The 25,344-nt window shown below is 40.4% G+C and overlaps 1 protein-coding gene and 1 long non-coding RNA gene across 5 annotated transcripts in view; one reads left to right on the top strand and one right to left on the bottom strand.

The window, feature by feature from the left end:
- LOC308529866 overlaps positions 1-15,251 on the bottom strand; it is a 31,232-nt gene extending 15,981 nt beyond the window's left edge. Inside the window, exons 1-3 of the long non-coding RNA XR_013996801.1 lie at positions 15,183-15,251; positions 14,919-15,068; positions 2,678-2,732 (exon numbers count right to left, since the gene is read on the bottom strand). This is a non-coding gene — a long non-coding RNA (uncharacterized lncRNA). The remainder of the gene's footprint in view (positions 1-2,677; positions 2,733-14,918; positions 15,069-15,182) is intronic.
- Positions 15,252-15,402: 151 nt separating this feature from the next.
- The window catches only part of CMC1 (C-X9-C motif containing 1), a 63,415-nt gene continuing 53,473 nt past the window's right edge, over positions 15,403-25,344 (top strand). For all 4 annotated transcript variants that reach the window (XM_081105822.1, XM_081105823.1, XM_081105824.1 and 1 more), the window contains exon 1: positions 15,403-15,623. In XM_081105822.1, coding sequence (XP_080961948.1) covers positions 15,413-15,623 — 211 coding nt within the window. In that variant the 5' untranslated portion in view covers positions 15,403-15,412. The remainder of the gene's footprint in view (positions 15,624-25,344) is intronic.

A 25,344-nucleotide genomic window follows, 5' to 3' on the forward strand; every position in this document is an offset into this window, starting at 1 on the left:
TTCCTTAAATTATAAAAACCTTGATTTTTCAATTTATAAATTAGTCACATATTTCTATAGAAAATAAAAATTATATTAATTAGCAATAGTTTATCAGCACCAAGTGAGCATGCTGTCAGCTATTCAGCATTGTAGCTGCTATTGCCCCACCTTGAATGTTTATGTGAGTGTAGGTGTATATACACACCTATTCACCCCTCCACACACACACACTGGCTTCTGTCTTCATAGCTTTAAAAATAAGCCATGGCTTTAAAACCACTCTGGTCAAGGTCTTTCCCATCTTTCTTTACCTTGACTTCTTAATAACATTTGCTACCACTGCATACTCCTTTCTTTTTGAAAAGTTACCGTTTTTAGTTTTATATGCCACCACACATAATTTTCCTCCTACATCTTTTCTTGGGAGATCTCATTAACTCCTTGGATTCAGTTACTATGTATATATTCTTGTGACTGCCAGGTTTAAACCTCTAGACCAAACCTCTCTTCTCACCTTTAGTTTCATATACATATATGAATATATGCATATGCACACACACACTCACACACTTGGGGCACCACTCTCTGTCCCCCAAGCCTGCTCCTTCACTCTGTTTCCCCCTCTCAGTGACTGAGGAGCTTTTCATTTAGTTATCAAAGTGGTGCACACTTCTTTCTGAAAAACCCCCCACCACCACCCCCGCCATCTAACCTCTCACCACATCCTATTCTATCTTCCAAATATTTCTCGGGTTCATCTACTTCTATCTATCATCACTGCCCTACCCCATTCTGGGCAACAACCATTATCCTACCTCATATATCACAATACCCTACCAGCTAGTCTTCTTGCATCCTGTCTTGCCTCCTCCTGTTCCTTCTCATACTGTACCCAACAGTAGTCATTACATTTTTTTTTTTGCTTACAAAATCCCTTCAGAAATTTAAAAATATATATTTACCCTCTTATACATTGTTAAGTTGACATAAAATTATTTCACTATAAGTATAAATTATTACAAAGGGTGGGAGAAATATACTATCATTTATACTTAAATCCAACCTACAAAGTAAAAATAATCTACAAATTCGAGAAGACTTATTTCACCCTGAAAGTAAATAAAGTATGCAATTTTTCATGACTAATGATTCTTATAATTGGGATACTATATACTTCTAGTATAATTAATGAAGAGTTGGGTTATCCATATGTTCTGAAAATCCAGCTTAAGTTGCCCTCTTAATGGTAAATTGAAGAAGCTGTCATTAACAATATTTCACAGGTGGGTTGAGATTGAATTTTTTTTCTTTTTCCCAGAGTTTTTTCCTCCTTTATGATTTCAGAGTATAATAATAAATAGTTTGAAGCAGAAGTATAGTAGATGATGTCAAACCTCTTGTCTCATGCAAGCCCTGAGTCGAAGAATTATTATTAGAATGCATTAAATTATAGTTAAACTAGTGACTAGGAAATTAATTGGAAGGTGGCTGGCAGGGAGGAACTGGGCAAGATGAGCTGGACACGCCCTGGAGCCAACCTCCCGCAGTCCCTTCCCAGCTGGTGCACCTGGGGCAGTGTCTGCGGAGTGAGCAGAGTCCCTCTGGCAGGTGGGGTCTCTCAGCCTGGCCTGCAGGGATTGGGCCAAAACTAGCAGTCCGACATCCCCTGAGGGGTCCCCGAGTGCAAGAGGACACTCTGCAAAATTGCTGTCCCTCGGCAGCTCCTGCGTTGAGCATCTGCTCCCTGGTGGTCAGTGTATGTCATTGCTACCAGCTGGTTGGCCAGTTGCTTAGGCTTTTATATATATAGTTAATCAGGTTAGTGGAAAGTGTTGATGAGTGGGCACTAGGGAAAGTAAGGAGGGAGAGTCAATCACGATCCTCTCTCCATGTTATAGTAAGTGCAGTTGAATAGCCAGTTTCAGTGAGCCAAATCGGATCAAGTTAATTGGCTCTGCTATTCTAGTAGGAAGTAGAGGCCAGGGAGACCAGTGAGTTGAGAGAGAACCTAGTCTTAACTTTAAGAGGAGAATGTGTAAGCAAAAGCAAATGATGGAGGGTGCCAGACAAGAGCAGTCATCAAACCTGGAATAGAGGTCAGCTACATTCACATACATGTTGAATGTAAGAACTAATGAATAAGCTATGGGCAGTTGCTGAAAGAAATTGAAATGCTTCCTGGAAGGGTCTCAGATCATAATAGAATAAAAGGAATCTTATGAAATGTTAGAGTTATGTCCCACAAAGTTTTATGAATAACTAAATGGAATTAACTTTAAGCACAAGTTCAACATATACAAAGCAGCTATACTTTCCAGACATGGTGTGAATCATTCGAAATACAAAAAAAGTAAAGCCAAACCACATAGTCTACTTAAGGAGAAAGGATTGGAAACAATCAAAAGGAAGCATTAATATAAAAAGGAGAGATGAACAGTGTGTGGAATCATCATTACAGTACTGAGAGAGTAAAGAAAGGCTGGAGAGAGGAGAGATGTGACCTGGGTAGGACATCAACTTTGCCAGGATATAGGGACATGAATTATGACAGTGCCTAAAGTGTTCCAGGTATGGTGAAAATATATGAGTAGATCATAAGATATACTGGAGTTAGGAGGAGGGGTGCAGAAAGATGACAGGGAGAGGAATAAGCAAACTGGAGGTAGATAGAGACAAGAACTATGATTAGCCTTACCTGTAGGGTGGTGATTCTCAAGGTGTGGTCCCAGGATCAGTTGTATTAGCATCACCTGGGAATGAATTAGAAACACAAACTTTCAGGCCTCACTTAGAATCAGAAACTGGGGGGTGGAGGGTGGGCGCAGGGCTCAGCAAGCTGTGATTTTATTCTGATGCACAATGAAGTTTCAGAAGCACTGCTTCAGGAAAAAGTGAGATTATAGGAAATCATTCATCAAGGAATTGACAAGGTCCTATTTTCCTCTTAGAATAAAAACTAGCCCAAGTACGGAGGATGAACTAGACCAGTGATGGCGAACCTATGACGTGTGTCAGAGGTGACACATGAACTCATTTTTTGGTTGATTTTTCTTTGTTAAATGGCATTTAAATATAAAAAATAAATATCAAAATATAAATCTTTGTTTTACTATGGTTGCAAATATCAAAAAATTTCTATATGTGACACAGCACCAGAGTTAAGTTAGCGTTTTTCAAAATGCTGACACGCCGAGCTCAAAAGGTTTGCCATCACTGGACTAGACTAATGGCTAAAGACCATGGCTGTTTCAAAGTACAAGAAAGAGAGGCTGAAAGCCAAATATCTTTAATAAGAACATATGGGTCAGAATTTGTTTTTTTAAAAGTGTTGAAGAAAATGTTTCATGGTCTGACAGCAATTTGGAGTCACTAATTAGGAGAGAACCAAACCCCAATTTTGAAGTACTACTGTCTATTTTTAAAGTTTCTCATACCTTTCATTTCAACGTTTTTCTATTCTTCTCTTATCTACATATATAAAAGCCTAAGCAACCAGCAAACCATCCCACCAGCCAACTGTCCGGTAGCTATCATGAGCACTGACCACCAAGGGGCAGACACTCAATGCAGGAGCAGAACCACAGGCATGGAAACATGGGACAGACTGATAAATCTCAGAGGGAAGGGGGGGAGAGAGGAGGGCAGGAAGAGATTAACCAAGGATCTTATATGCATACTAGAGGCCCGGTGCACGGATTCATGCACCGGTGGGGTCCCTTGGCCTGGCCTGCGGGAATCAGGCTGACACCAGCTCTCCTACATTCCCCGAGGGGTCCCGGATTGTGAGAGGGTGCAGGCCAGGCCGAGGGACCCCACTGGTGCATGAATCCTTGCACTGGGCCTCTAGTTTCTTTTTTTTTTTTTTTAAATATATTTTTATTGATTTTTCACAGAGAGGAAGGGAGAGGGATAGAGAGCTAGAAACATCGATGAGAGAGAAACATCGATCAGCTGCCTCCTGCACATCTCCTACTGGGGGTGTGCCCGCAACCCAGGTACATGCCCTTGACCGGAATCGAACCCGGGACCTTTCAGTCCACAGGCCGACGCTCTGTCCACTGAGCCAAACCGGTTTTGGCGGGGCCTCTAGTTTCTTATAATGGGGCACAAATGGAAGCATTTAATAGCAGGAATACAAAAGGCCTTGGAGAGCTCTGCAATACTGTCTCGGGTAGAGTCCCCTAAATCTTTGTGTCTTTCTAATGAACCCTGGAAATATTTCTCTTGCAGACTGCATTGTGTCCCCCCAAATTCATATTTTGAAGCCCTAGCCCCCAATGTGACTGCATCTGGAGTTAGGGCCTATAAGGGGGTAATAAAGGTTAAATGAGATCACAAAGGTGAGACCTTAATCTGATAGAACTGGTGTCCTTACAAGAACAGGAAGACACACCAGATCTCTCTCTCTCAGTCTCTGTTTCTGGCTCTCTCTCTCTCTCTCTCTCTCTCTCTCTCTCTCTCTCTCAGGCCCTGTGTGGACAAAGTGAGAAGGCATCTCTACAAGGGAGGAAAAGAGGTTTCACCAGAAATCAATCCTGATGGCATCTTTTTTTTTTTTTTAATCCTTACTCGATTTTTCCATTGATTTTTAGAGAGTAGAAGAGAGAAACAAAAACAAAGAGAAATATTCATGTAGCACATCATTTGGTTGTCTTCCTGCATGTGGCCCAACCAGGCTCGGGCCAGGGAAAAGCCTGCAACAGAGGTAAGTGCCCTTGACTGTAATCAAACCCAGGACCCTTTAGTCCACAGGCAAATGCTCTATCCACTGGGCCAAACCAGCTAGAGTGACCCTGATGGCATCTTGACCTTAGACTTCCAGCTTCCTGGACTATGAGAATGTAAATTTCTTTTGTCTAAGCCATCCAATCTATGGTATTTTGTTTTGATGGCCTGAACTGACTAAGATACTATCACAGTGGAAAGAGTATTGACCATCACAGAAGTACTCCCTAATAAACTTCCTGTGTGCTAATCTCCACCTCAAAGTCTGCTTCCCAGAAATGCAACAGGTTTGTATTGAGTAAATATAAACATGTTCAGCAACCAAGGGTAGGAAATCAGTATTCCCTAGCTGAACCTGAAGAATGGAATATGGGTTCCCACAACCCATCCCTCATCTGTCTGCTCATAGATTAGGAGCCCGCAGGCACAGAACCAGGAAGGACAGAACAGTTGACATTGCTTATTATTCTGACACTGACTAATCACAGTGTCTTGAGCTGTCAGTAAATCCAATAGATGAATGTATTGAGATATGGTCTGAAATTGGAGAAGAAAATATCATTTGTACCTTCACTTTACCTATCCAGAGCTTAAGAGTTAGTTGGAAATCACAAGACTATGATACAGTCACAGAAATGGGCAGGGAGAAGGACAGGAGAAATAGCCTGGAAATAGATCCAAGATTTAAAAAAAAAAACAAAACTGAAAAGGAAAAGGTAGGTTATTTAGTAAATCCTTCTGGGAATAAAGTATTAGAAAAATTGGTTAGTTATTTGGAAAAAATAAAGTTAGATATTCAATTCCCACAATACTAAAATGAAAGGAAGAGCAAGAAAATAGATGTAAAATGGCAATTAATTTTTTTAAAAAGATAGAAAAGAGAAGAAATATAGAGGATAGGATGTATCATCACTTACTAAGAATTAAATAATGGAATAAATAATAAAGAATCCATATGAATATAAGACTATCAAATTGTCCTATATAATAAAGCTGGGATATGCAAATTGACCGTCACTCCACCATGAAGATGGCGGCGCCCACAGCAGAGGTGGGGGGGGTGGTTTCGTAACACAAGATGGCTGCGCATACAACTACAGCAGAGGCCAAGTTCTCGTAATGAGCCTTAATGAGCAATCAGCAGGGACCTGAGGCTGCGCCCCACCCCCGCCCCCATGGGGCTTGACAGGGGACCTCAGGCCACGCCCCCCACCCTGGCGGTAGGCCAGGGGACCTGAGGCTGTGCCCCCACCCCCCAGCGGGGCTTGACAAGGGTGGGACCGGCCAGGTCTGGATCTAGCCCAGCCGTGGGCAAACTACGGCCCGTTTGAAATGAATAAAACTAAAAAAAAAAAAAGACCGTACCCTTTTATGTAATGATGTTTACTTTGAATTTATATTAGTTCACACACACTCCATCCATGCTTTTGTTCCGGCCCTCCGGTCCAGTTTAAGAACACATTGTGGCCCTCGAGTCAAAAAGTTTGCCCACCCCTGATCTAGCCCAATGGGAGGGGGCCGGCTGGGTCTGGGTCTCATGCTATTTTGAGGTGCACGTGGGTGGGCAGGGACTTGACTCTGGTTCTCGTGGTGCACCGCAGACTCTGACAGGAGGAAGATTTTTATATACATTTTACTAATTTTCTTTCATCTCTAACACTTTTATTATAGAGAAATGGCAAATAATATTAAAATATTTCCTATAATTAATCCCCTTTTAAAGTGCATGAATTTCATGGACTGAGCCACTAGTTATTAATAAAAGTAAAAAATTACAATAAATGTCACAAACAGAATAGAAAAATGTTTTATATTGAACGACAATATATAAACTAGTAAGAAAATAGTCTAATTCAAAATGGGAAAGAATAAGTTCATAGAGGGACAATAAACAGTGTGTCAAGCATGCAAAATATTTATCACTACTAATAAAAATTAAGTTGTATCCATGTGCCTGTTTATATTAATTTAGCAATTGTATTTAAAACAACTTTACCTAAATTGGCAATTAACCCATAGTAATTAGCACAATAATTCCACTTCAACAAATCATCCTTCAGAAAGAAACATCTAGAGATAAAAGTTTTATTTTTAAAATTTTTATCTCAGTGTTAATTTTAAAAGAAAAATTTTAGAAACAGCCTCAAAATTGAACGATAAACAAGTAAAATGTGGTATCTAGACACAATTCACAATAGGACAAGAACAGGCAAATAGTAGACTGGCATATGATACTAGAGACAGTAGGCTGATTTTGTGTGTGTGTGTGTGCCTGGTTTTTTATGTATTCCCAAAGGCATGGTGCATAGAGAGAACTTGATAGTTAGGGAGAAGGGGACAGACATTTACATAGCACTGGAGAAGCTAAGAACATAAACTTTGGATCAGATTTCCATGTGTTCCCATTCAGTTCTGTTGCTTGTATGATTTTATTCTATGGGCAGTGAGGGAACCATTGTAGGTCTTTGTATTAATTAGGACAATGTGTTTGAGTAGCAAGGAGCAGGAACCAACTTGAATCAGTTTAAACAAAAAAAGTAAGAATCAGTGAGCAAGTACTTTTAGCCAAGATTATGTGCAAGTGGATTGTCTTGGAATATAATCCCAGGGAGCAGGAGTGAGGGATCGGGAAGAGTGAAACAGGAGAGGAGGGAAAGGTAAATACATAGTTGTTTTATTACGTTTTTCTCTTCGCAGATGACTGGTGCTGAATACCCTGGGACCTTTGGAGGTATTTTACAAAATGTGCTTCAGAACTGCCTTCCCAGGAAATAAAAAGCGGGACTCATTTATCCATTGGATTCCATTCAGTGTTGATCCAGGTGGCCCCACAGGCATTATTTAATTTCCCTGCACTTCTGGGTTGTGTATGTGTGACAGCTGAGAGCGTCCCTGAGGGTGTTCCATGTAGCAGTGTCAGAGAAGCAAGTACGAGATACAAGGTTCCACCAGATGCACCTACATGATGATGACTGAAGTCTTCAAAGAACTCGTGGCCACACACAGGAATTGGGGCTGAGAGGATTTGGAGTAGTTTACAAGACATGACCTACATACAAGTCTTTCATGACCCAAAGAGCAAAAAAACAGAAAGGGAGGAATGGAGCTGAGCCTGAGAGCAACTACGACCAGAGGTTCAAACTCCATCTGGATTTTCTTTTCTTTTTTTATTGTTTAAAGTATTACAAAAAGTACTACATATGTTTCCTTTTTCCCCCATTGACCCCCCCCCAGCCTCTCCTACCCCCCAAGCACATGCCCTCACCCCCGAGTCTTGAATTTCTGTTTCTCTTTGGTAGCACATATCACCTTTTCTTTCTCCTTAGAGATAGCTTTCTCTACATGGCACAAAACTTGTCTCTTAATAGTTTTTACATTTTGTATTTTATAATTCCTGCCTCAGAAGACAAACTTGCTGTTATACTTAGCCCACATCTAATATTTCCCAGGGCAAAGCTTTATTGGCCAATTTTAGGTCAGACATCCATTCTTGGGCAAATGAGTGTGGTTAAAGAGAGGAGTCATGTACAGACATGAGGACACTGGTAGAAACCATATAATAAAGTAGGAGAGGAGCAGTTTCCTAAAGAAGAGCCAGATACCAAGCAGGTAATGCCAGAAATGTGTGTCTCGTGTTCTACATAAGACAGTGCTCAGACCAGAAAACATCTCTTAAAGCACGTAGAGTCTGGATGTATCTTTAGCCAAAACCAGAAAAGACAAAATAGAGCCTGAATTAAGGCAGAGCTAGAAACAAGGAGGAAGATAGAAGTGATTCGAAGGAAAAATAATCAATGGACCATGTGACACATATTAGTTTCCCATGGTGCCCTTGCATTCTACATTAACAGGAACTTAGGAAACAAACATTTATATGGCCAGATGCGAAGTCCTGTGACAGATGCTGAAGGTGCAAATGCGCATAAGACAAAGCATCTCCCCTCATGAGCAGAGTCCTGTGACTTGGCAACATACTACCTCATTTCTGTAGGAAAACTTTCATCCACATCTTGGGGACACTGAATACATGACATAGAATCTGATTAATGGAATATATTAGTGTAAGCACTCTTTACAGAAGGTCAAGGCCTGAGCTTGTAGTAACGCTTCATTTGAACTTATTGCTTCATATCTGTGGTAAAGGCACCACAATCAATGACATGGGGTTATTTTGTCATTGGGCATAGCACTAGTGAGAAAGCACTGAAACTTGATCAGCGATTCTCAACATTTGACTCCCCCCCCCCCCCCACTTGGGTCTTGTCTATATGGCTGCAAATAATAGTAGCCAATCTAGCTATTTTAACCATATTTGTGGTTCTTGGCCCTTGTCCTACACTTATTCTGTACATACAATGCTGTCAATTAGGTCTCCATTTGTCTTTATCTTGTTGAATACTTAATCATCCTGTAAAACTTACTTCAAATACAAGCATTTATATAAAGTCTTCTGAAATTTGAGTGAATTTTTCCTTCCTCTAGGGTCCCACATCATTTTCTATCATGTTGGACTGTAATTATTTGTTCACACGTTGTCTCTCTTTCTTTAGGTTCTGAGTTCCTTAAGGATAGAGTTTTAATTTTATCTTTGTTTCCCCAGGACTCAGCACAATGCATGGTACCTAGTAGGCTTTCCATGTGGATCATGAATTCAGAAAGTTTTCTCTCTGTCAGATGAACAGTGCAGAAACACTTGGGCACTAAATGTTTTCACTGCCTTTATTTCCTCTAAATAAGCAAAAGCTCCTGGAGATTCTTTCAGTGCAGCTGGTCATCTAACTGGGATATCACTGATATTTCAGACTCAGCGCACAATAGAAAATGCTGCTGTTTCTGTTTGTCAAGTTTTTCAGCTCCTGTGAGTAATTCTACAAAGGGTCACAGCATCTGCACAAGACCAAGGTAACAGAACTCTATGAAAACCATGTCATAGTATTATCATTATCTTTATTATTATTTCATGTTTTTAGAAATAAGTCTCTGACCCCAGAGAAAATTGTGGTCTGTCTCAAAGGAGGCCACCCAGAAACAATACACAGTAAAAACAAAACATGAAATATAGAAAGCCTTCTGCAGAGGTGAGAGGTGATTTTTTCACACTTTTTTTTTTCTCATCTGATAAGTGATAGGGCACACTGTTAAATCTCCTTTGTTCATTTGAAGGGTGTTTCACATAATCCTGATTTAAACATACATTTCAGTCTTGAAGGCAGAATAGCTCTGAACTATCTATCACATCAAAAAAACCAAAAACTGAACATAGGGCAATAATAGTTCAAAAGGACAGTTTTCTAAAAGCAAAAGATATTTATCACAATAACAATAGGTAGAATTTATGAACAGCCTGCCATTTACCAGAAACCACTCTCAGTGTTTGTCTATCTCAGTCAATCATGCAGGGTGGTGTTATTGAGGAAACGAGGCTGAGGAGGAGAAATGATTTACCAAGTGTAAGAAGTGGAGAGCAGATATGTAGACACATGAATGAGTCTCATAGCTACGTAGATACATGAATGGGTGAGTCTCATAGCTATTAAGTTGGACCAAAGAAGCCAAATATGTATGATTTCAATTATATGAAGTTCCAATGCAAACAAAACCAACCAATTCTCATAGATGTCAAGAGAGTAGTTACTTTTGTTGGCTGCGATTTGACTAAGGGTGTATCAATGAACATTCTGTATGACTAGAAATGTTCTATATCTTGACATGGATGGTAGCTAAAAAATGTATACATATGTAAAAACTCATTCAGCTGCACAAAAATTTGTGCCCTTTTCTGTATATAAGTTATATCTCAATAAAACAGTTAAAAAGTAGAAAAGGGGAAGGAAATTTTGAATTTAGCTGTTTAGTTCCCAAGATCCTTTCATTCCACTACACAGCCTTTCTGCAATTTCTCCAGTTTTTTTTAAACACACAATTTTACCCATTTTTGCACAAAAAAGTTCATAATAAACTATTGCAAGTAAATTCATATAGTGGAAATTGCAGTGAGTATAGCAGGCTGGTCATGAAATGATGAAGTAGTAAGTTGGGACAAAATTATAAAGAGTTTTATGAATCTCTTAAAAGCAAAGGGTATGGATTTTATTTATATGGGGAATATCTGAAGGTTTTATATTAAAAAATTTATATCCATATTAGCTGTTGTGGGTAAAATGGATTAGAAAAGAATAAAGGGAGGAACAAAGAGAAAGTTAGGAGGCTGTTGCTGATAGGTCTTGGATTGATTATGACAGTGTGGTTGGTAGATGAATAAAGATATATTAAGGGAGAACTTAATAAATCTTTGTGGTCAATTGGATGTGGGTGATGAGGGACAGATAGGAAGTTGACTGTAGTGGCCGGGTGAACTCATACATATTGAACAGGTCCTATTCAAACACCAGGAAAACAGGGACAAAGTATATTGCTCTGGGGAGAAACTAATGTTAGGCAGGGTATTAGGATTCTAGCCAAGTGTTTGGGGATTCAGGGAAGGTTTCTAGTCCTTGTAAAAAAAAAAAATCAGAATGTTGTTATAGGCTGAATTGTGTCCCAGAAAATTCATATGTTGAAGTTCAGAGCCTACTGCCTGAGATTGTGACTATTGGAGATAGTGTCTTTAAAGAGGTAATTAAGTTCAAATGAGGTCATGAAGGTAGGCCCCTAATCCAATATGAGTTGTCTCCTTTTTTTAAGAAAAAAGGAAATTTGGACATAGACAGACAGAAAGAAGACCATATGAAGAGACAGGGGGAAGATGGCTATCTACATGTCAAGGAGAGAGAACCTCAGAAGAAACCAAACCTAGAGACACCTTGATCTTGGAGTTCTAGCCTCCAATTGTGAGAAGGTAAATTTCTGTTGTTTAAACAAACAAGTCTGTGGTACTTCATTATGGCAGACCTAGCAAACTAATATGTGTCCACTTAAGCCCATTCAAATCAGAGAGGGTGTATGGGTGTAGGGGCTAAATTATGTAGCTCAGAAAGCAGGGCCAATAGGGCCCTTTGGATAGTGATCTTCTAGCCAGGAATTAATTCCAAACTCTATCTACTGTAGAGATGGGAGCTTCTAATATTTTCCCAAATTTAATTCTCATTGGCTCAAAGATAAGGCAGAAAAGAGCTATAAGTGGAAAGTCTTTAATTCTGATGCTGGGCAGAGTTAGAAGCAAGCAGGGGTTGACTGATCATCTCAATATTTTAAAATAACCAACTGGATGTCAACATAGAGCAAAACTAAATGGTAGGTATGGTCAAGATAGACTTGATAAACAATTTAGATATTTGTACTTGCACATTACTTAGATATTAGACTAAGAAATCCATATAAATATATGTGTACTAATGTTTAGTCAACATACTACATACCTCACTTTGCCTTCATTTCATATCCTCTTCAATGGATCAGCCATTATCCTTGCTTGCTTGTATTATTGCAGCTTCATCCTAACTGGTCTCTTTCAGTATTGTTCCCCAGTAATGAGGATCAAGGTAGATCATGAGGCATGAGTAGATGCACTGCCATGATATTCTCATTTGTCTGTATACATTTGTCTAGAAATGGAATCGCCTATAAATTATTCTTAACTTCTTGTTCTAGTCTCCTATGTTCAATGATACAGTTTAGATTCTTCCTTTGCAATTACTTTTACATCCATCCTTTCTTTTTACATTTCTACATATCCCAGTTTAGGCTGTTTCCCAATCCTGCCTGAACTACTGCACTAGCTTCTTTACTGTCCTGCTTATCTCCTGGGTCTTTCCTCACCACCTATATCTATCCTGCAGAAAATCTTTAGAAAACATCACTTTGACCACAATGCCATTTTTCTATCTGTGAACCTCCAACCGCTCCTGATTGTGTATAGCGACAAATGTCAACACTCCTCAGTCTAATGTTTAAGGCTTTGGGAATCTGGCCCCCTCTAACATATTTCTATTGCATTTTCATCTATCCTAGTTTTCCAAATCTTCAAATGCATTAAAGTGTTTTCAGGCATTGCCCTCCACGTGCCTCCATGCAGCCCTGTGCTTTCCACCCCCATACTGCTGTTCACATGGTCCCACCTCTTACCTACTCCCTTTTCTGTGCCCTTCCTATCCTCTAAGAACAACTCAAATCCCAGATGCTTTTGATCTTGTTTTACTCTTAGTGTGACATCCTCTTCTCTGCCTACCCATCTTTCAAGGCCTACCATAATTTCTACCACATCTTGAAATCTCTCCTAACCATCCTTGCAATTAATTCTTTGTGAAAGGCTACTGTGGGGCATTTAGGTGATAGATATTGTCTGAGCCCTAAGGATCATGGTTGATAAAACATACATAGCTCCTCATTTCCAGGACAAGGTGTTCTCCTTCTTCTTCATGTGCTTATTGCAGTTAATGCCCAAAGAATTGTCTGTTAACAATGTGATATATTAGGAAATTAATTCTGTTTTGAATTGCCAATTAATTTCTATGATTTAACTTTTTAAGAAATGATTTATGTTTCCCAGTTAGATAGTAAAGACTTTGCCCCCAAATGATCTAAGTTTGAGAGAGGGGTACACCATTACATACCAGGCAATGAGGTACTACTTTTGCTAATGTTTCTTCATAGTGTGACATGGTTAGCAGTCCATTTTCTGGGACACACAAAACTCATGGTTTTACAAATAATATTACTTAGGATAAGAATAAAGTGGATAGTTTCCATTTAAATCTTTTTAAAAGTGAGTTGATTTTAATAAAAAACTAGAGGCCTAGTGCACAGGTCCCTCAGCCTGGCCTGCAGCTTTCCAACATCCCCCGAAGGGTCCAGGATTGCAAGAGGGTGCAGGCCAGGCTGAGGGACCCCACCGGTGCACGATCGGGGCTGAGGAGGGACTATGGGAGGTTGGCCAGTGGGGGAGGGACTATGGGAGGTTCGCCAGTGGGGGAGGGACCACAGGAGGGTTCCAGGGCTCCAGGGCAGGTCTGTCCCATCTTGTCCAGTCCCGATCAGCCAGACCCCAGCAGCAAGCTAACCTTCTGGTTGGAGCGTCTTCCCCCTGGTGATCAGTTCACGTCATAGTGACTGGTTGAAGGTCGGACACTTAGGCCTTGAAAGATGGGTAGGCAGATGGGTAGGCTTTTATCATATAGGATATTAATAATGGTTATAACAAAATTATGGCAAATCCTATAGAAGTAGTCCTTCAATTACTAAAACAGTGTTATATGATATCACATTTATTTCTCACAACAACCTTGCAAATTAGAAACTAAAGTCCGGAGAAACATTGGAACTTACTAAGTCAGAAAGCTAATGGGTCATGATGCAGGTTCAGGTGTTGGTACCTAGGTCTCTGACAAAAGCTCTCCAAGTTTCTCCTTTACCACGATGGTCTTTTGCATATAGGAAGATTTCATGTAATTACTTAACTGACTTGTGCTTTTACACCCCACATCATCTCCTCAGAAAGTTTTACTTTCTAAATTAAGTCCTTCACCTCCAGAAATATAAAAGGGGAATCAGAATGAAAGTGGTGTGTTTCTAAGCACATTTATAACACATACAAGGAAAAGGAGCCGATTTCCTGCCTGGCCGAGTGAAACATTAATTCTTCACCTTGGCACCTCAACCTACAGCTGTGATAAGGACCGTTATGCCCAAATAGGCCCTTAAACGGAAGACCTGCTGAGCAGAGACCCACTTTCCCAGCCCTGCTCCAAGGCCGTCAGCTTTTCTGCCAACTGACCAGGCGGAAGCAGCAGCAGGGGAGGAGGGCCTGCAGGTAGGAGAGGAGGGGATCATTTTGAAAGCCCCAAATCCCTCACAGGGAAGAAGCAGCTGCTCCTTCTTTCTCTAACATCTGTCCCCTCTGTCCCTGGCTGCACAGCACCCTTTGGAGGCTCCAGCCAGCTAAATGTGGGGATGACAAGTAAGCACTTCTGAAGGCCGGTTGGTGCGTGGAAATTAGCATAATTGTCACCAGGAAGTTTCTTCTGTTGGGAAGAAGGCAGTTGGGGTTCTTAAGGAGGATGGTTACCACCTTACTTCATTTTCCTCACAAAACATACAGCTTTAATGATCAAGAGTCGGGATTTGTACGGCCTGAGGATATTATTTCATTAAACAGAGGTACCCCTGGCGCCCAATTTAAAATTTTAACCTCCAGGGGAGCCACAGGCTACTAATTTGGGAAAGAAATAATGATACTGCACACGTTGTACTTACTACCTTTATGGTATACTAACCTGCGCCTATCTCGCACGTGTGGCTTTTATCACAATTAACAGCGTGTTGCTTGCATCTCACTCCCCTGTCAACACGGTGCTTCTCGAGAATGGGGACCTTATTATTATTCAATTATTTTCCCCTTGTGTTCAAAACGCTGGTTGTATAACCTGACAAGCATGAAATAGACATTTATAAATGAATGAACGTTAACCAAGAAAATATAAAGGGAGAGGATAATTTATTTGGTTCTCCCAAAGCGGCTGGGGAGACTGGGGCCTGACCGTGTCCCTAAGGAAGGCGCAGTCCCAAAGGTCCACAGCTTCTGCTCCCGTCACCGCAGACCCAAGTCCGCCCGCGGGAGCTCCAGCTCCGCCCAAAGCCCGGAGGCGCGGGTCTGCGACGGCTCCGCCCCCGAGGCGCGCTCGGCCACGCCCCCTTCCCGGTCGCTCCCACTGCGACTTGCGTTCCACTCTGTCCAAGTTAGGGGCGGGGCCAGGCGGGCGCAGGCGCAATGGGAGGCGGAAGTAGGGACTCGGGAAGAGGGAAAGGAACCTGCGGCGCTTCGCGAAGGGCAACGCGCACAACCTCCGGTCCTCCTCCTCCGGGAAGCTGGGGCGGCTGCACGTGCGGCCTGGCCCAGGCTCCTCCCCTCCCCGCCCCCTGCCCGGGCGTGGCCTCGCGGCTGCGTTCCTCCGTCGCCGAGATGGCGCTCGACCCGGCAGGTACGCGGGCGGGAAGCGGGGGTTGTTGCTGAAGCGTCGGCCTGGGTCTGTAACCGCAGGCCGGCGGGCTGGGGCCGCCCAGGAAAGCTGCTGCTCTGAGGTTGCCCCGCTTCCGCCGACGTCCCCGCCCGCCCAGCCGGCTGCTTGGAGTCTCTGGTCGGTCAGCCCTCGTTCCTTCCCTTCGGCTCCAGGTCGTCTTCCCGCTCCTCGTGGTTAGGGTTAGGTGAGGGCAATGGGTTCTGGTCTAGGCTCTAGTACACTTGTGGCTTACAACGTTTCCTCCTCAACGCGACTGGGTTGTTCTTCCTCATTCTCTTTTTTCGCCCCTTTGAGACACAGTCTCCTTTCAGTATCTGTAGCCTAACTTCATCAATACAAAGGATCTATCCCTGTGGGAAGAGGCGGTTTCTTTGGAAAGAATTACCAAAGTCATCATCAATGTTATCACGTAAATGCTTCCACCCTACTCCCACTTGGAACAGTAATTTCCGTTTCCCTGAATTCCCGCCCTTACAGAAGCTGACCTGTGGTATCTTTTAGGCTCTTTATGTAAGAATATAGTAAAGGCAACGTGATTTGTGGAGGAAATAGTGGTTGGTATAATTCATTACCTTCATTTTAATGGCATGAAAGCACAAGGCATTGGGAGGAGAAATGGATTCAAACCTTTGGAGATTCAGAAATGAAAAAAAGTCACTTTGATCGACCTCAAGGAGAAAGAAAAATATGTGTTGCGGACAATAGATTTATTGACCACTTTATTACCAAACTGTGTGTTGTCAATTATCCAACAATAGCGTGGTATGGTAGATACTCTGATCTCTGTTTTACAGATTTGGAAACAGGCTGAGAGGATAAAAGAATTTGAAGCATAGAAGAACACATACTGATCATACCAATATTGGGCCAGGGGATTGGGTCAGACTTTATGAAGCAGCTAACAATTGATCTGGGCTTTGAAAGATAGAATTTTTAGTGGTTGGGGTTGGTGAAGATGTGGCAGAAGAAGCAGATGTGAGTCAGGAAAGTGCACCGTGTGATGTGTGGTTGCAGGGTGAACACTTCGATTTGGCTCGTGGGGGTAGAAGGAGTGTCAGTGAGGAATGAGTATGGAAAGTTCAGATTGGAAAGCCGATGGAGGCCTATGCAGTTCTAGTATTTCTGAGCTGGAAGTGACATTCATAGTAATCTCACACAGATGAGAGCGACTCGGAGGTTAAAGGCGTTCGTATGCCTTTATTTTTGAATTTAGACAGGCAGGGAAATTTAGAAAAAAAATCTTCATACCTGCTGTCTCTACATTCTTACTGTCCAGAGCAATGGCTCTCAACCTTCTGGCCCTTTAAATACAGTTCCTCGTGTGGTGACCCAACCATAAAATTATTTTCGTTGCTACTTCATAACTGTAATGTTGCTACTGTTATGAATCGTAATGTAAATATCTGATATGCAGGATGGTCTTAGGCGACCCCTGTGGAAGGGTCGTTCGACCGCCGAAGAGGTCGCGACCCACAGGTTGAGAACCGCTGGTCCAGAGACTCTTAGCCCACTCCAATCTTGTGCCTTGTTCAAGGCCACGCAGCTAATTGCTGGTAGAGCCAAGTCTAGATAGAACTCAATTTTCTTTCCAGCCCAGTGTTGTAGATGGAGACCCTCCTCCATTTGAGTATTTATTGATTAAACAACTACTTGTTGAGTGCCCAATATATGTCATGTGTTTAGGCCCTAGAAATCTGGTACATAGAACAAACAAGGTCCCTGTTTCAAATAGAGCTTGTATTCTGGTGGTAGAAGAAATAAGACAACCACCACTTCCCCACCTTAGACACACACTTGTACGGACTGTGATAAACATTATGAAGAAGATAAGCAGTGTCCTGGGGTGGATGGTGAAGAGAGGACTATTTTAGATAGTGGTCAATAAAGAACTCTATGAGGAAGTGTCAGTTGCCTTTACTACCCTGGCTGCGGGGACACGCATTGAAGAGGGGTGCTGAGAAGAGGCAGGGAGACCAACTAAGAGAGGTTAGAAATTGACAGGACCTGCTGTTGCTCTGAATAAGGGTCGTGAGGGAAAGGAAGGTATTAAGGGTAATTTCTCAGGCTTTTTACTTTAACAACTGGGTGGATGGTAATGGTCAATTAATGACATGATCACTGGAAACTTAGACCAAAGCGAGGATGGAAGCAAGATTGGCATGGAAAGTTAAGAAAGTGGAGTCAGCAAGAAGAAAGATCCTAGAAAAAAATTCTTTATCTGTTTAAGTTCCAGAATACAAATGTATTGAAGTCAGCTTTTTTAAAAAAACTTTATTTTTATTTGGTTCAGAAGTTGAAGCATAGGCTCACATTTTGGTATTTCCCTTGCTTTTTCACAGTCCACAATGGTATGTGCCCATACTGAGTAGATAGTTATGCTAAATGAGGTTTATATAACAAATTTGTTTTCCTGTTGGCTTATATTACATTTTTTGAGATCATAAGTTTGATATTCACTTATCAGGAGCTTTTCAGTAACTGTAGGGTCCACTTTTCTCGAGAAACTCTGAACCCAATAATGAAATAAATGCAGGTGGCATATTTCTTTTTATACATAGTATTATTTAACCTGTTTTCCTTTATGTTAGCATAGAGGTAAAAATAGCACTCTTTGTAAGTTTATCATCTATAATTGTGTTCATTATTTTCTCTCATATCTGATTGCAGAGAGGAAAAGCTGGAGAGAGTCCAAAGCACTCAGGAAAAGTGGCTGTAGAAAGACTACATTTGAGAAAAATACTAGTGCCTGGGTTGTCCCAGATACTCAGATTTTAATTTGCCCAAGCCTCTGGCATTTAAAAATATTCCATAGACAATATAATATGCAGAGTAGAGGAGAACCATTGTTTTGAACTCTCCCCATTTTATTGACTAGTCTTTTGGCTTTTTTTTTTTTAATCAGTCTAATCTTCTGATTCCCAGAAGAAATTCTCTGCATCTTTAGCCATAAATTGGACCTGTAGTTGCATAGTAATAATTGAGAAATATACAGTATAACTTATTCTGTACTAAGACTTAAACATAGTAAATCTTATTCCAAGTTATAGCTTCTTTACCAAATTATAACCCTTTTTACAAATACTGCATATTTTTAAAAATCTAGTCAAATGTAGGTGATTGAAAATTTAAAAGGTGGTTTATTTTGAATGTATAACTCATGATAATCTCTAGAAACAATATTAAAAGTGGTGTCTGTTAAAGTAGAATTTTCAAAAAGATAAAGTTATTACTCATGCAAATACAAAATGAATACGTGTTGAAGATTTTCTTCAACTTGTTAATTAGTGAGGGAACCAATAAAATGTAAAAAACAGTTCAAAAAGTATTTGAGAAGTTAGATACATAGACAATTTCATAGATTGCTGGCTTAGATGAAAACTGGTTTATTTAAAACAGGATCATAAACTATAATCCTTTGGGGCTTTCTCTTCCACTGGTCAAAAATTATTTCTATCTCTGTTTGACATCTAGAAGTTAAACTGCCCCTTAACAAGTTGTAAAAAAGCTCAGTAATGGAAAGTCAAGCCCAGTGCTAGTCCTGAAAGACCATCCTGTTAGGCCTTTGCTATTTTCAGATTCCCGATAAATATTCTAACATGATTATATACCCAGATGACAATTCACAGGAATCCTCCTGGTAATTTTGATTTCTGACTTTCTTTAATGACTAGAAGAGACTTCTTCTTCCCTTTTCCTATCACCTCTCCTTTAGGGTAAGAAGTTCTCCTTCTCCCTTCAGTTAATGTGGATTTATTTTCTACTTTTGCACAGTAGGGCAGTGGCAGCATGAGAAGTTTCCTTAAATCAATGTGTGTGTGTGTGTGTGTGTGTGTGTGTGTGTGTGTCCCTGTGTCCTCATCTGTGTGTCCGTCCCTGTTCTTCCATTGGGGTTTTAGCCCAGAAATCTAATCAGGGGAGGAGGATGGGACAGTGATAGCGCTCAGGGGGTAGACATGGGATCAGAGATTTTATGACATTGTATTAGTAGATGTTTAACGTATATGTATCTTGAGCAGATGTCATTCTGGAGGATTTTGGAGTCTGGATTGCAGGAGTTCTTTCAGTGGTTCCAATGGGGATGTGGGTAGATTAGCATTAGGGGTACAGCACTTATACTTACTGGAAATTTAAATTTTTTGAGTTAGACATTTAAACAGATTTGAAGATTTTTTTTGAGCATTATGTGATTAATATGTTACATCATTGATTAGAAAAATTTTGATTTTTATTATTGCTGCTATCCACAGGATTTTCTTAGACATACATTGTATTCATAAAACTAAAAATCTGGTTAACTTCTACATTTTGTAAATTTCTAAACTCAAAGTATGTTTGTACTAGAAAATACATTGTTTTTCTCACTAGATTAATTTAACAACCTCTAAGCAGCTTTCTCAACCTGTGGGTCACAACCCCTGAAAATACATCCTGCATATGAGATATTTACATTACGATTCATAACAGTAGCAAAATTACAGTTATGAAGTAGCAACGAAAATAATTTTATGGTTGGGGGTCACCACAACATGAGGAACTGTATTAAAGGGTTGCGGCATTAGGAAGGTTGAGAACCGCTGCATGGGTTGTTCACTGAAAGTTGAAAACCGTTAGCTTACGCAAAAAGCACAAGAAAGAGTTGATATCAAAGAGAAGTGTGCTGTGGCATTGGAGGGGTTGTCAATTATGATATCTCCTGTAAACCATTTTAAGGAGTTTGAATTTTATTCTAAGAACAGTGGGAAGACATTGCAAGTTTTTAGGTAAGGGGTGACATGTAGAACTTTTCTTCTTTTTGTGTTGATTGACTTTTGATTAGATAGAGGTTATGCATTCTCAGCAAATACTGCCTAAGTGGTGTGTTTTTCTCAGGTATCATATCTGGAGACACATGGTGTGTCTCTGTCTCTCAAAGGTGGTTTGAATTTTGATCATGTAATCAAGGTCTCGTCCCCCTTTTTTTGCTATGTTTTTCCTCTCTTGCAATTAATAAGTAATCTGTGGGGATAAGACCATGCAAATGTTTGTTCCTCATCAATGATTCAGCATCCATCGATGATATTTGCCTTATTTAGTCTTCTCCATGATGATTGCAATATAATCATTTTCTATCTCCAGTGTTTTCTCCATGTTTATTAAATAGTTGGTGACATTTTGCTGTTAGCAAGAGCTCTCTTTAGTTTTTGTTTATTTATAGATTTATTTTTGGTATGGATTTATGAATTCCTATGTTCTCAATAGTTTATAATTTGTTACTGTATGTAATTATTTTGGTGCTCACATTTTCCCAGTGAGAGTTCCTTCAAACTAGCTTCTGGGTCCTTGTGATATGCTCCCATTATTATTACTATTATTATTTGAGCATTTTTGAGCATCTTTTTTTTCTCATACAAGATGTCCCTGACTCAGCTTGCACCTACCCTGGCTTGGCCGATCCAGGGCTAGTCATTTCTCTGACAAGCCCTGGTTCATTTTATTTGGGCACTAGAGGCCCGGTGCACAGATTCGTGCACATTGAAAGGAAATTAATTACAAGAAATATTTTTGAGGCTGGTGAGGGACCACGGGAGGGCTCCAGTGCATGTCCAGCCCTCCTCACCCAGTCCCCATGGGAACCATGGGAGGTTGGCCAGCCAGGGAGGGACTGTGGGAGAGCTCCAAGGTGTGTACGGCCCATCTCACCCAGTCCCGATTGGCCAGACCGCAGCAGCAAGCTAACCTACCAGTCAGTGTCTGCCCCCTGGTGGTCAGTGCATGTCATAGTGATCGGTCGGACACTTAGCATATTAGGCTTTTATTTATATAGATATTAGAGAACAAGATCAGAGTGCCAGGTCTGGGTACCACTTGGATACCACATGCAGGTGATTTATTAGTGGAGTGCTCTGAGGAAAAATCATGTGAGTGAGTCAGGGGAACAGGAGAGGGAAGGAGGGAGGAAGCTGAGCAAGATGTGATTTTAGGGAAAGCCAGCCTGTCTCAGCCTAAACTGCTTTGGTGCACAACAAAGGCCCAGGTTTGTCCTGCTTTGGAGGCAAAGGAGCAGGGTTTTGTGCCATCTGTCAGTCCTTGTCTCCGGCAGTAAGTGGGAGAGGGGGCAGCATCAGGATAAACTACACAGTGGTACCATGTGCAAGGGCAGTCCTGAGAAGGGTGCAGAATGCTTCTACACTCTCTCCTACAGGCGGAATACCAGCTCTACCCTAAAACTAATTTATCTGAATCTATTAGGAACTGTACCTTACTTTGGGTAGTGAGAGTTTGGATAGTGATAGGTCAGGTAGGAAGTGGTACTTGCACAAATACATACATTAACACAAGTGGGTGTATAGCATCCCGGTGTAAAGTATGGTGGGGTTGTGGTAAAATATTTTGAAGATGGCCCTGGCTGGTGTGGCCCAGTTGGTTGGAGCTTTGTCCTGTGCACCAGAAGGTGGCTGGTTCTATTTCTGGTTAGAACACATACCCAGGTTGCAGGTTCTATCCCAGGTCAGGGCACAGACAGGAGGCAACCAGTGGATATTTCTCGCTCATATTTATGTTCCTCTCTGTCCAAAAAAGTTTGAATATCACTAACACTGGCTTAAAGTAAACTTAACATGCCAAATTGTGCTTTGTTATTTTGCCTTAGGCAATTTGACATGCTGTTTTTGCTTTGAGAAATTTTCCTTCTCTTCTCCATCCCCAAATCTGCCTAATTCTTGTTCATTTTTCATACCTCATTTTAAAATCATTTTCATGGGAAGCTTTTTCTGATTGTCACCACCCCCAATATTTCAAAAAAACAATAACTTGGAATTTAGAAAAGACACACCAAGATATCAAATAACCTGGGCATAGAGTTTCTTTCATTCTAGATGTAGAGATTTTATTTGTTTTTCTTGAGAAATAAAATGAAAACTATAGATGGGATGTGTCTATATAAAATGATTTGAGATGAAGAAAATCATGATGGGAAAATGGGAGTTTTCTACCTGTAAATATTTTTCATATGATTTCACTTTAACTAAATCTATTAAGACTAGGTGATTAGAAAGCATGGGCCAGTTAATTACACCTACACAGTAAGAGATCCCTCTCCCCTCCAACCCCAAGGAATCACTGCACTCTTATGGAAACAGCACCCGATTAAATTTGGGAGGTAGCAGGACTGACTTCTTGTTTCAGACTTTGCCATTAACCTCAGGCCCTTATTCTAAATGATGTAATCTCAGGTTTGAAGATGAGGTGTAGGAAGAGTGAGATAGATAACTGCTCAGGCTACTTCACCCCTTAAACTTTTATGATTGTAAATACTTAGAATTGGTCTCAGGATTCTTGACTCAGCACAGAAATTTCACCACAGGAAACAGTAACTTCAAGTTGATGTTTCATTTACTGAATTACTATTGCTATTTTTGTACAGGGGTGTTAGTAGCATGCATATTTGTAGAAATCTCTAGGTTTATAGACGTCAGATATCCAAGAAATATTATTACCTTATACCTGATACAAGTGGACCAAACAAAACTGTGCCCAAATAAGAATGTTGATTCCCAAATTAACCTTCATCGCCAATTATATTTTTACATTTTTAAATAAAGAGGTTGAAGGAAAAGAAAATTTAAGAATGTGATATTTACTACGCCTCATTGTTTTCCTCTAAAAAACTGTTACTGGGAGGTTTTTAGAGCTCAAAAGATAGGTTAACAAAACATTAACTAAGCATGATTAATTGAAACATATCATTTTAAATGATTATGCTGCAGAATAAGAAACCTTGCTTATCTTACTCATCATTTTATATACAAACCTTAGGATGTTGATTGCTACATAGTAAGTAATAAATACTTGATAACAATGAATATCTGTAATTATCAAATATTGAAACTCTTTTAAATATGTCATAGTTACCATAGGCTAGAAGTTAGAGGAAGTCATAGAGATGAGTTATACATGGCCTCTTAACTCATTAAACTTAAGTTTCATGCAGTGGTTATAAATCTAGCCTCATATTAGAATTATTTGGGGAGCATTTAAAAAATATCAGTGCCTGCATTTTACCCCAGCATTTCTGATTTTAATTTGTCTGTGGTAGGGTATAGGCATCAGAATTTTATAAAGCCCCTCTGGTTGTTAGATGCAGCCAGTATTGAGAACTCTGGTACCAGAATCTGTCTTAGTCTGCTTCGGCTGCCATAACAATATACCATAGACTGGGTACCTTAAACAACAGAAATTTCTTTTCATAGTTTGGGAGGCTGGAAAGTCCAAGATTAAGGTGCTGACCAATTTTGTTGCTGGGTCTTCCCCTTCTTGTAAGGCCTCACATCAAATTAGGGCCCTACCTATATGACCTCATTTAACATTAACCTCCTAAAAACCCTATGTCCAAATACAGTCATATTGAAGTTTAGGACTTCAACACAGTTCAGTCCATAGCATTCAGGAGAAGATTTTGCAGATAGTGTGATGTATGATACATTGTCAATCCAGATGTGACTAGAACCAATAGTTTTGGTGACCACACAATCTCAGGTTTAGAGGAGGGAGAAGTCACTTTCAGGTGCTGGGATGAGGGAGAACTTTGGGAGGGAAAAGTAAGTATTGGCTTTGATTTTAAATAAGTAAACTTTGGTAAGAAAATAAGAGGTAGAAGATAGAAAATAAAGACAGATGATAGAGCTGGAGTTTAACTTCAGCAGTTATTTGCTAGATCATGTTCAAGATTGCTTTGAGCTTTATGAACCTCAGCCTCTTCATAATACCTGCTCGTGCATGTGATGATGTTTGTAAAACAGTTCCTTCTACATCCCCCTCCTTCCTTTATTCTGCAAATATTTATTGTGCTTCTTCTGTGTACTATGTAAAGGTAAGCTGATTTTTTTAGGTGAGGAGGATAACATAAACACTGGAATGGCAGAATGAAGATTTCAATTGTAGAAATGTTAAATTGGAATAGCAATGTTGGTGGGACATGGAAATTACCAATATATGTTTGAAAATGTGGGTAGACTAGATTTGGAGCTGAGACAAGCACTGAGAACTCAGCATAGTAAACACAAACTTTAAAGGTAGAACCTTGTGGGATTGCCACAAAAGGAAGAGGAGCAGATCTTTATCTTGGAAGTGTTTATTTACACTTTTTCTGGTATTACTGCCATTGTTCAGAATATTTTTGAAACGCCTTTAAAATTTGTTTTAGCAACTATAGTACATTCACCTTAATGTCCTCCCTCTTGTCAAATTTTTGTTCAGAAGGTGAACTTGAATTTGAGCCAAGGTTAGCCAAAATCAGTCTGGGGAAGGTGGTAGAGGCTCATCCTGGGAAATGCTACTCCCCTATAAAGTTATATTATGGAACTGGTTTTCATTTTAACTCAGACTGGCTCTGAAGGCCATACCAAGAAAGATATTGTGAGTGACTTGAACAAAGGTTGAGTCTTTGAAGTAAGTGAATAACTTAATAGAAAAATAATTTCACCATTCTGTTATCAAAGTAGTACAAAATTTAGTGAAATATTGTAAGATGAAGAGGAAGAACCAGTAGAGATAGGATAGCCAGAGGCATTGAGGAACATTCATAGTTTTGAGACTTGTCTACCATGTACTAGATGTACATTAGAGAAAAAATAACCAGGCTATTATTGCTGAGAAGGCATAGGCATGCTATCCTTTGCTGCTTTCTCAGATATTTACTTATCTC

The sequence above is a fragment of the Myotis nattereri genome (assembly GCF_964212035.1).
Source record: "Myotis nattereri genome assembly, chromosome: 14".
Taxonomy (NCBI): domain Eukaryota; kingdom Metazoa; phylum Chordata; class Mammalia; order Chiroptera; family Vespertilionidae; genus Myotis; species Myotis nattereri.